Source organism: Apiospora kogelbergensis (assembly GCF_038363985.1).
Source record: "Apiospora kogelbergensis strain CBS 113332 chromosome Unknown utg000001l_segment0_segment0, whole genome shotgun sequence".
In the NCBI taxonomy this organism is placed as follows: domain Eukaryota; kingdom Fungi; phylum Ascomycota; class Sordariomycetes; order Amphisphaeriales; family Apiosporaceae; genus Apiospora; species Apiospora kogelbergensis.
The window spans coordinates 6,702,897-6,714,048 of NW_027117418.1; the positions used below are offsets into that span (position 1 = coordinate 6,702,897).

General features: G+C 55.0%; 4 protein-coding genes across 4 annotated transcripts; 2 read left to right on the forward strand and 2 right to left on the reverse strand.

Annotated features, from left to right (window-relative positions):
* Positions 1-513: 513 nt before the first annotated feature.
* On the reverse strand, positions 514-2,149 carry PG998_002161 (uncharacterized protein; the record flags this gene model as incomplete). Its single annotated transcript, XM_066868979.1, has 3 exons — positions 514-1,256; positions 1,390-1,464; positions 1,594-2,149. The coding sequence occupies 3 exons, from the start codon at positions 2,147-2,149 to the stop codon at positions 514-516; spliced, it is 1,374 nt and encodes a 457-aa protein (XP_066737394.1).
* Positions 2,150-4,003: 1,854 nt separating this feature from the next.
* Positions 4,004-5,058, forward strand: PG998_002162 (beta subunit of citrate lyase; the record flags this gene model as incomplete). The annotated part of the gene is made up of 2 exons (XM_066868980.1): positions 4,004-4,049; positions 4,136-5,058. The coding sequence occupies 2 exons, from the start codon at positions 4,004-4,006 to the stop codon at positions 5,056-5,058; spliced, it is 969 nt and encodes a 322-aa protein (XP_066737395.1).
* Positions 5,059-6,895: 1,837 nt separating this feature from the next.
* Positions 6,896-8,347, forward strand: PG998_002163 (uncharacterized protein; the record flags this gene model as incomplete). The annotated part of the gene is made up of 1 exon (XM_066868981.1): positions 6,896-8,347. The coding sequence occupies one exon, from the start codon at positions 6,896-6,898 to the stop codon at positions 8,345-8,347; it is 1,452 nt and encodes a 483-aa protein (XP_066737396.1).
* An 856-nt stretch (positions 8,348-9,203) lies between these two features.
* On the reverse strand, positions 9,204-10,484 carry PG998_002164 (EF-hand protein; the record flags this gene model as incomplete). The annotated part of the gene is made up of 4 exons (XM_066868982.1): positions 9,204-9,667; positions 9,734-10,085; positions 10,210-10,228; positions 10,444-10,484. The coding sequence occupies 4 exons, from the start codon at positions 10,482-10,484 to the stop codon at positions 9,204-9,206; spliced, it is 876 nt and encodes a 291-aa protein (XP_066737397.1).
* Positions 10,485-11,152: the final 668 nt, after the last annotated feature.

The following is an 11,152-nucleotide window of genomic DNA, read 5'->3' on the forward strand; positions in this document are numbered from 1 at the left end:
CATGCCCTGTATTTGTTGTTGCTGTTGTGCAGCCTCGTGCGGACAATCGACAGCGTCCGTAACATCTGAAATGCAACATCTAACATCTTATAACGGGAAAGTGCATGGGAGGGAACTGATGTTTTAGTGGATCCTGCTCCTCCCTTCTGTTGCTTCATTCCTCTCTACTTGCCACGTCAGGCGAGGAAGCGACAGTTCGGGCTATGTGGATGACGATAGAGCACATGGGACATGATGCCGGGAAATAGCTCGATCAAGCCTTGAATTTTGGTATAGAGAAATAGGAGAACCTCGAAAAGCCGGAATTTCCTCTCGTCAAGACTATGAAGATAAGAAAAACAAGAAGAAAGGGAATGTGCCAAGCGACGTCTCGCCCCTATCCTTTTCCCTCCCCGCTCCCAACAAGCATACCTTCGTACGCGTACCGTTCCGCTCAAGGAGTAGTCTCAACATATCCTTTCTAGAAGCAGTTACCTTATACGCCCCCTCCCCCCAAATCCCATTCGTAGAGCCTTATGTAGAAGGGCCGATAACGACTGTACCCGGGCCCAGCAGGGGCGGCCAGCCAGGGATGATGAAGTCGTTCGCCTGAAGGACGGTAACAACATTCTGCATGATGAGAAGCACCTGGACGGGGACAGCGGTGGAAGCAAAGGTACCGTACTGCGCCTCGAGTGTTGACAGCACGGTCCGAAGGCCCTTGAGGGCGCTATTGTCTCGCTTCGTGCTGGGCTTCATCTCGCCACCAGGGACGGTAACGTCGGGAATCATGGGACCGCCTGGGATGGTGGCGTCGGGCACCAGGGGCCCGCCGGTGACGGGGCGGTCAGGTACCATGGGCCCACCGGGCACCGTCTTCCAGCCCGGGATGACAATTCCCTGGGCACCGAGGATGGTGACAATGGACTGCTGAATCAGGAAAATGTCGCGCGGAGTATCGGCGCTGTTGCCGTAGGCGCCCAGCAGCATATGGTAGAGAACCTGCAGGAGCTCTGTGTTGACGCTGTTACTGAGGTCGATGGGGCTGGCGCGCTTCGTGGCGGTGGGGATCGACTGCTCGGGGGTCTTGACGCTGGTGGCAATGCCGTACGACCTGAGGATCGCCGCGATATCCTGGATTACAACCCAATCGGCCATGGGAGGTCGCTGTCCATTGTATTTCGGCACGAATGAATCGAAAATCACCCGCAGGGCTTCGACGTCATAGCTGGCTGCCTCCCGCTTGGTGGAAGGGGTGATTATGGTTATCGTGCCATCTACATAGATGGGGTTATTCGGTCAGCCAGTGACTACGTATAAACGAGAGGATTTGACGTTCAACACCCCAAACATCTGTGAAACGGAGGCCATCGCTTGCAGTGAACGAGTCCTTAGACCGGGGTGGCTTACCAGGCGCACTTATGATAGTAATTCCGTAGGCGGCCAAGATGTTCTTAATTCTTTCCTCGATAATGTAGATATCATCTGTCATTAATGTCAGTCAGTACGTGCATGTATTGTGTATCAATTATTTGTGTGTATTGGTCTTCGATGCGTGGCCGGGAAGCTTGAATCGGTCATGTTGTATAGAAAGGGGTTTAGGGTCAAGCTCACGCGGAGGGTTGGGACCGTACTCCTGCATCAACTGCTCCAGCGTCGTTTCCAGTCCAATGAGGTTGAAAGCAGGGTCGCCATACCCGCCGTCTCCGATCGTCAATTGCCGCTTAACCTTGCCAAAGGTAATGACGGTGCTGGTGCCATCGGGCGTCGCTATGATGGCGATGCCGTACTTCCTCAGCTCCGCCTCGATCTCCTTCAGCCTCCTGGTGACGTTCGAAGGGGTGTGCTTGCCGTACTGCTGCACCAGCGATTCATACTCAAGCTCGAGCGCCGTGAGCTTCTGTTTGAGAGAGCTGGGCTGGCTCCCGCCAAGTTTTTGTCTCTTCTCCGCCTCGATGGAAGATCCCACTTCCACCGAGGCGCCAGAATCAACATCACCACCGGGAAAGGTGATAATAGGAGTGGGTGCTGGGGGTCCCGGGGGCCATATTCCCGTCCATGGGTTGCCGATCTGGAACTGCCGCTCCTCCAGTACAGGCTTGTCGTCGGGGATAGGGGAAGCTTGTGTGAGTGCCGCAAGGGCAAGAGCGGTGATTCCCGCACGAATCATTGCACTGCGTACGAGGGAAATTGACTCAGCCTGGGAATATATTCCAAGATTATACCTTTAAATGCAGCAATGTAATGGGTATTTATAACCGAGTATAGACTATGGCGCTGATCACTGTCGAGTTCTTCATGGGATTACCAATAAGGGCACCCCCTTTACATCGACTCGGCTTGAGCATACTTATACATCTGGGTTCGGGGACCTCCTACCCAGAAGAGATAACAAACCATGGTCTACACTGGATACCATGAGATTCTAGGCAATATTTCATTTAAGCTTAATTTGCAAATAGATGAGTCGCGGTATGGTTCAGTACCAAAAGCGATATACCCGGCGTCATTATCCGGAGCGAAGCCTGACACCGAACCACTAGCAAGGGTTACGCATCTGCCCCCTTACTCATAATTTGCTGGATACAGTTACCTCGCAACAACCAGCACATTCAGACGATGCTACCTTGAGCTTCCTATACATACCTGAGCTACCGATTGTTCTTAAAATGCAGGCTGGCCAAGGAAGGCTGCAGAGGCAAGACCGATCCAAACCGACAATGACGGCTGGCAAGCCGTCTAGGCAGAGTTATTTTTAGTAGCTCAATAATGAAGTTGCATCGAAGCTTCTCTTCAGCCCTTGTTACCTCGACTTCTATCTAGTTCGCATACTAGTCGAGAAGCTAAGTCTTAGGAAAAGCCGACATAGCCGTATAACGCTGGCATGTATGGGGATAAAAGCGCCATATCAATGCTTCCAGCTAACAAATGGCCCAGAATATCCGGTTGGGCGGTGTGATTGCACTTAATGGCTCTCGAATGGCGGGCATGCTGTCGACTTGCGTCGTTCCTTTTGCGTCAACTCACAAAGAGAAGGAGGACTCGCACGGCTCGACTCAAGAATATTTCCCGGGCAGATAACAAAACAAGATTTCTCAAAAGTGGCCAACATGGCTAGCTGTGTCCATTGTCAACATAAAGCTCGGAGATCATCCCACGCCCGCTTAGTTGGGACTGATACCGGCCGAATGCTTATTGGCGAGATAGATTAAACCTGTGATAATCACAACACCGTCAGGTCATCTGTGACACGTCTCGGTGGCATCCCTGGCAACCTCGTACGAGCACGCGAAGCTGATGGCGAGTTATGTCAACGCCGTGAAATTACAACACAACTGTACATGGACGAAGTAAGTGACATGAACCCCGTTATTTTCATAAGAAGGCAAAAAAGAAAAAAGAAGAAGAAAAATTGGCATGATACATGTCGTGGAATTCGATGTTTGCAGAGACTGTTGCCTGGTCCTGTACTCAGTCCACCAGGGCTGATACTTGTTCCGTCAATATCTATTCACTTCAGGAAGGTGACTTGGAGCCCATGAGATAGAATCCATCAGCTTGGGCTGGACTCTGTTGTGAGTGTTGCATCACATGGGCTCCAGGCAACCTACGTGCAGCTACAAGCGGAAACGGGCTGGTATTTGGGTGGGCACAATCTCCCAAGAACTGGGTTAGATCTTTCCAAGGTAACGCTAAGGGTCTCGATTGCAGTCGAACTCTTCGGGTGAATATGAAAACGAGGCACGGCGATAACATGCATGCAATTCAACCATCTAACGATGAGTGACCCGTGCACCAAGACTGCAGCATCCAAAAATAGCCCAACCTCCGCATTAGGGGATGATGAATTGGGGAACCTCGGAGCTTGGAGAAGCTTCATCCCTTGGTTCTAGTCAAATCGTGGGGTTACGTCAGGAATATGGACAACAGCCCTCTTTCTGGGTTCTGCACACCGCAGGAGCCAGTCAAGTTGCAAACCAGCAACTCCAGCTAGGTCTGTCAGATATAAGCCTATTGTCTAATCATGGCGGCTAAGTCGACCTCCATCCTCCGCCGGGCCCTTCTCTATGGTAAGTCATGCTGCATTGCGAAAAAACCCAAAAAAACCTAGTACGCCTGTTATGATACACGCATGCTGATAGCTATTCTATGCTAGTGCCGTCTTCCTCGCCGCGCATGCTGGCCAAGTCCGTTGGGTTGACCTCCGACAACGTGACTTATGACCTGGAGGACTCGGTCACGCCCACCAAAAAGGTCGACGCGCGCACTGCCCTGCGCGATCACCTCGCGAGCCTGCCGTCGCGGCCCAAGTCCATCTCGGAACTGGCTGTGCGCATCAACGCCATCTCGACGCCGTATGCGCTTGACGACCTGGCCGCGTTGGCGCCCTCGCCCCATCTTGACGCCATCGTCATCCCCAAGGTCAACTCGGCCTCGGACCTGACGTTCGCGACTGACGCGTTGCGTCGCTTCGCGGCGGACCGGCACGCACGAGGAGATGCCGCCACCAACCCCGTCAAGCTCATCGCGCTGATAGAGTCGGCGCAGGCCATCATGAACCTGCGCGAGATCTGCGCCGCGTCGCCGTACCTCAGCGGGCTCATCTTCGCGGCCGAGGACTTCGCTCTCGACTTGTCCATCACGCGCACGCCCTCGCTGAGCGAGTTTCTCTACGCCCGGTCTGCCATCACAACGGCGGCGCGGGCGGCTAGCCTGCCCAGCACCATCGACCTCGTGTGCACGTCGTACAAGGGCGATGAGGGCATCCGGCGGCTCGAGGAGGAATGCATCGGCGGCAAGGCCATGGGATTTAACGGCAAGCAGTGCATCCACCCCTCACAGGTCGACGTGGCTCAGCGCCTGTTCGCGCCCGGCGTGAACGAGGTGGAGTGGGCCGTGCGCGTCGTCATCGCCGACGAGAAGGCGGCGAGGGCGGGTAGGGGCGCGTGGACGCTGGATGGCACCATGATCGATGCGCCAGTGGCGGGTAAGGCCAAAGCGGTGGTGCAGAAAGCAGAGAACTGCGGCATGGACGTTGCAAGCCTCAAGGAAAAATGGAAAGGTCAGGAGCCAGAGTGAGGAGGCAAGCATGCTCTGGAGCCAGCTCGGTTTCAATGCATCACGAGACGCTGGCGTTTTGGCGCAGTCATGAATCGCATATATTACATTATATCTCGTATTGAAGCTCTCTTTGTACAAAGCATGTAGGTCCGCTAAACTCTCCGCACCCCGAATGTGCATATTGCCGTCACCTGTCATGCGTGCGCGCTCAATCGGCCGTGTCATGCTAGTTACACTTGTGCGCGACGGTTTTCTGCCAGTCTGCCAGTCCGCCAGTCGTACGACGTCTTGCTCTATTCAGACGAGGATTGCCGGGACGTGCTTGTCTCAACCGTACGTGGCCCCCATGACGCCGCGGATGAAACAAACAAGGGCTTTGCTACGAGTAAGTGCGCCACCACGCCTCATGCGAAACAAAGTCTACATTGGCACCTCGTAGACATCACGAGCAGCAGCAGCAACAACCTCCTCTCTACGGCCGCAATTTGTAGACAAACGAGACATGGATGCTGACGGGCGATTTGAGTTGGAAGCGTAGGCGCAGCGGGCAGCGGGCAGCGGGCAGCGGGCTAGAGGCTGGAGACAGGGCCTGAGGGCGGGCGGGCGTAAATAAGTAAGTATTGTGGCCGGGGCTGCATCATTTCAAGAAACATGCCAGTCTTGGGCACTAGCCACTCGCGACGAATTGCTCTTATAATTGAGATTCTATACAGTATTTGAGATTTCTGGTGCACTTATGCACTCCCACCCCCATCGCCTGCTGGAGCTGATTCACTAACTACAGACTACACAGCCTCGTTCGTTCGTCTCGAGTCTTCCCATCTCAGACCTCTTGGAAGCCGTCGGCACTACGAAAAGCCGGCGTCACCAAAAAGTCACCAGGCTACCAAATCCGGCAAGGTTTGCCAGCGAAGGCAATTGTCGTGCCTGCAGATGTCGTCTGGTCTTTGGTCCTTCCAGCGCCTGCTGCCTGCTGCCTGCCGACTAAATAAGATTCGACTGGTGAATGTGAACCCCAGGTGCCAGGATATCTATCAACTGCTCTTTCCACTGTTCATCGGTTACAATACAGCCTTCCAAAGTGCATAGCTTTGCTCGAACATGAATCTCATCGTGCAAAGAAGTGGGCTCGGTCATGTCCAGTCCAGGTCGGTCGGTAGTTAGTAGCCGCCTCGACTGGAATTGTCGAAGGCTTCTTTCCTCCCTCGCGTCAACCTTCCCTCGTTGAAACATCATTTCCTTTTCTATGGCCCAGACCAGACTACCCAGCCAAGCCCAGCCCACTCATCCTCGTCAGCCAAGCGTTAGCTTGGAGGCGAGCCAAGATGAAGATCTCAATGCTTGGTTTTGGTTTGTCTCGTCACAAATGTGTAAGGTTGGTTCAGTAGCTGCTCCAACGTGCTACAGCCTCTTCAACTTCGACCGTCCTTCCTGACGCTTGCACGGCTGCCACAAAAGCAACCCAGTAGCCAGGCAGAGTATGGGTGCACCATGAACAGCCCATCTCTTGGTATGAAATGCAAGCACATCTTTTCATGTTTGTTTGTTTTCTCGACAAGGTTCCTGTTCTCTCTCGCTCTTTTCCCTCCTCTTCGTTCACGTCATCATCTCATGTCGTCGTCCCCTTACTCGTCTCTCGCGTCCAAGACGTCCCGATCTGCTTAACCGGTCGACCCGGTACACCCCAAATGCCTCAGTAATTCGACTGCCGAACCCTTTTCACTGCCTAATATACTTTAGATCTGCCGAGACGCGTTGTTTCGGGGCAGGTGAACTTATCTTCCCACGACCTCAAGGTCCTATTCACTTCTCTAGTCGGGCATTATGGCTTTGACAATCAAGCACCTCAACGAGGATGCCTCTTTTGCTCTCGTTCGAACCTATCCTACCTCCTCACATCAGAGGGACGGCGGCGGCGCCAAAACCATATATCATCCTTCTTGATCCGTGGATCACCGGGCCGTCCAAAATCTTCCACTCCAAGATATCCGTCTCTACCCATAAAAACCCGGCTTGCGTCACGTCTTTATCCGAGCTCCCGGAGCCGGACCTGGTTATCATCAGCCAGCATAAGAGTGACCATTGCAACGAGGCAACTCTGCGCCAGCTACCCGGGACCGGCACCAAGACGCAGATACTAGCCGAGCCGGCGTCCGCTCGTGTGATCAAGAGCTGGAAATATTTCGACAGCGACAAGATCTGGACCATTCCGAAGTGGGAGGATCCACGCACGACGGGAAAGTCGACGGTGCTCCGAGTGCCAGTACCGGCTGTGACTCCAGATGGACAGCCAGGCGAAGTCACCGTGGCGTGGATCCCACAGAAGCGCGATCTGGCATGCCTTCACAGTGCAATCGCCCTGACCTACCGCCCGCCATCCACGGACGGTCTCGCGCCAATGGAACAGTATACTCTGGCTCCTTCACTTACGAGCCCGCCGACGACCCCTAGATCGGTCAGGACTATCGTGCCTCCGTTCCCCAAGGTGCAGAAGGCAAGCGCAAAACCAGCCCCGCTTACACCGCCAATGTCACCGACAAACTCAGCATGCTTCAAGCGACCTGCTGCGGCTGCCCCGCCAGCGTCCCCCACAGAATTGGTTGCTCCTACGGGCACGTTCTCTGCCTGCCGGCCAATCTCGTCATCTGCCACGATTACGGCCGCCGCACAACATAAGGAACTCGGCAGCACGGCCCGGCCCCTTTCTCTTATATTTTCCCCGCATGGCATCAACTACGCCCATTTGGCACCCTACGCGTCTTCGCATCTCGTCTCCGAAGCTGCGTTGCCCTTGACCGCCCTGCTTCACTGCATGGACTCTATTTCAAACCCATGGTGGCTGGGCGGCAATATCTGCGCTGGTCTCCCGGCGGGCGCCGAGATTGCGCGCCGGCTGTGCGCACGTGTCTGGCTCAGCGCGCACGATGGAGACAAGGATGTGCGAGGGCTGGCCACGGGCCTGCTGAAGACGCGCAAGTATGGGCGGGACGAGGTGTTGGAGGTGGTCAGCCCAGGGGACATGGACTGCCGCAGTATCAGCAGCAGCCGACACGCGAGAACAGCAACGACGACCAGTGATAGCACGTTGGTCAGTGACCCCTGCGGATGTGAGGTTGTGGAAGATAGCGAACCAGGCTATCTCAAGCGCGTGAAGAGCGTGTCTGTATCGAACCCAACCGATATATTTCGGCTGAACAGCGGCGAGGAAGTGGTTGTGAGTGGAGACGGACTCGTCGGTGGATTTGACGGAGGAAGTGATAACCAAAGGTCAACAGCAGCGACTACCCCTACGGTGGTAGAGAGTTGAAACCCTTGTTCAAAGAAAGGGCGAAGGAAAGAATAAGCCATACACAGTTAATGGACAGTGGGCAGGAGGGAACCACAAAGAAGAGTATGGCGACCTCGAAGAATAATGATCACGATTACACAACTAGTGACACTGCACCACCTCACTTTGCGACAATGGCGGAAGAGATTTGGGGACCCCAGAAGCTCTGCGATACGCTGTCACTGCCCAAGATCACCGTGGAGCAAAGTTGACAAGGGCTCGGATGGCTTGATGCAAACATCTTCTGAGGTTGGTATTCTTGTCCGGATTTATGTTATGAGCCATCAGTCGATGGAATATTACGAAACGCGCGTTATTCAGAGCTCATGCTGGGCAACAGGACGACCGGAGCTGCTCAAACGCATTTCTATTTTCGCCTTAATCCCCCTCAACCCCCTTCGTCGTTTTCTTCAGATTTTACGCACGCATGGGATACCCTTTTGGAGACCTGGAATCATAGCCTAGGTTGAACAATAGAACTACGAATAAGGATAGGATATAATTCAGAATAACATGTCGAATTCTCGTCATAGATGGCTTTGGAAACCTAAAAGTTTCGAGACGTGTCGATTAAAATTTGGTAATGCATCGCGGGTATATCACATTACTATAGTAAATTCCAACGAGGCTCTTCCCTAGCCCGAGACGATTCATCGGACCCCAAATAATCTGCTTATAGCTCATTTAAATGTTGAACGTCAGTTACGGAAAAGATATCCCTTTCTTTTGCCTCCGTCCCCCCCCTAAAAGTCACTGGTTCAGATGGAAACTGAGATATGCCCTGCACGACAAAGCGAGTTGGCTTGTTATTGGACCACTCTTTCTCTGCACTGTCTCACTTCAACTGTTTCAGAATCTCGATGAGGAAGTCCTCGAAGCTGAGCGTAATGTACCCGTCCCGGTCGTCGTCGTACTTCTTGAAGACGTCGGTCATGCGCTTGAGGCTGATGCAGGCCTGGACGAAGAGGTCGAAACTCATGACGCCTTCGTTGCGCTTGTCGTAGGTGGAGAAGAGGAGTTCGACGAAGCGGGGGCTGAGGCGGTAGCGAAAGGCCACCAGGGCGTTGCTGAACTCGTCGAGGCTGATGTTGCCCGAGCGGTCGGCGTCGAAGCGGTCGAAGAGGGTGCGCCACGAGGCCAGGAAGGACCAGAGGCCGCAGAACTCGTCGAAGCCGATGGTGCCCGACCGGTCGCTGTCGAACATGCGGATCATCATGCGCACCGTGTGCAGGTCGAAGGCCGTCCAGTCACCGTTGACGAGGGCGGCGGAGAGCTCGCGCTCCGAGAGCTGGCCGGTGCCTGTAGTAGAGTGGAACACGAGTCAGATGCACGGACAAGTAGAGGCGGGAGAGAGAGCGGGCTTACCATCTTTATCCACGGCACGGAATAGGGGCAGTAGCGTCGGGTCCGCGCCTTCCGATGGGACAGGCGAGGGAGGTGGCCGGCTCGACGCGGGAGGGCGGTTGTGGGTGGTGGGACGGGGGCCCGAGGCCTGAGGCGGCGGCGACATGACGGACGACACAGGACTATGGCCACCGTAGTTGTTGCGGCCACCGTAGCTGCTCTGGCCGCCTTGAGAAGAAGGATTTAGGCGATGCGGGTCCGAGTTGCGGTGGTAGGATGAGGGAGCCGCATGTTGGGCCGGAAGCGGCGGCGGGGGTTTGCTGTTGTACTTGGAAGAGGAGGCACTCTGCGGTGCAGGCCTGGGACCGTTGCCCTATCGTGAGCAGCGATGTTGTCAGTCTTGGCGGGGGCGGCACAAAGGGAGCTGAGTGGGGTGGTGGGCACGGGGAAGAGGCCGAGTTTGAGAAAAGGGTTCGATGGTTGTGTGCTTTTCTTACGTCGTCGGGCTCCGCGAATCTGCACGGAACGGGGTGTTGTTAGCAGCATATTCACCATGCGCAGCGCACAAGCTGACCCGCGAGCGCGACGTGCGAGGGCAGAGGCAAGCAGAGACAGCACTCGCGACGGCACTCGCGACGGCATCGACGGGTGGTCGCGCGCGCGCGCAAAGTCCCATGGTTCCTACCAAAGGGTGGTGGCGGGGTAGCGAGCGAGCTGGACGAGAAACTCACCTGGGCAACTCGTCGGGGTTGTAGGGTCGGTTGTAGGCCATGGTGGCGTGGGCGTGGATCAGGTTGCTGCAATGGAGGGCGACAACCGACTGCACGAGGATGTTGGCGAGTTTGCAGGAAGGTTGGGCGGCAGGGAAAGAAAGCGTCTGTTGTTATTTGTCTGAACCGAGTGTGCAATGTGCAATGTGCAACCTTGCGTGCGACCTTGCGGCGGCTGCGTTGGCGTTGGATGGACTCTTGGTAAATTTAAGCCCCGTCCAGAACCCGTCCACTCCTGCCCCCTAGCGATCCAAGATCCAGGGATTCAGCCGCAGCCAAGGCATGCTGATGTCCTGTTAGCGGCCGTTTAGCCGTCTTCTGGTGATCAACGGTCTGGAGTTTGGGGATCAGATGCAGCTGCCACTCGCTACCTGGTAGCTGCCCAATACACGCCCAATCATCATGTCCGCAAAGTACATGGAATTGTTATATTTAGCTACGTCTTCCTCTCTACTCTCCGAGGCCTGTGTAGGGACAGCGAAAGTCCCTGCTTCAACTGACGGCGACCCTGACGTCTGCACGTGGGGCAGATGCTGCGCTGAGGCCGCTGAGGCCGCTGGAATTCCAGGGTCTCAGAGGGGCAAAGACCATGACGTGTGTCAACCCGCGACCGAACCAAGACAAAGGACTGATAGCCGAGTGAACACTTTGGCTTTGGCGGCAGAACCCG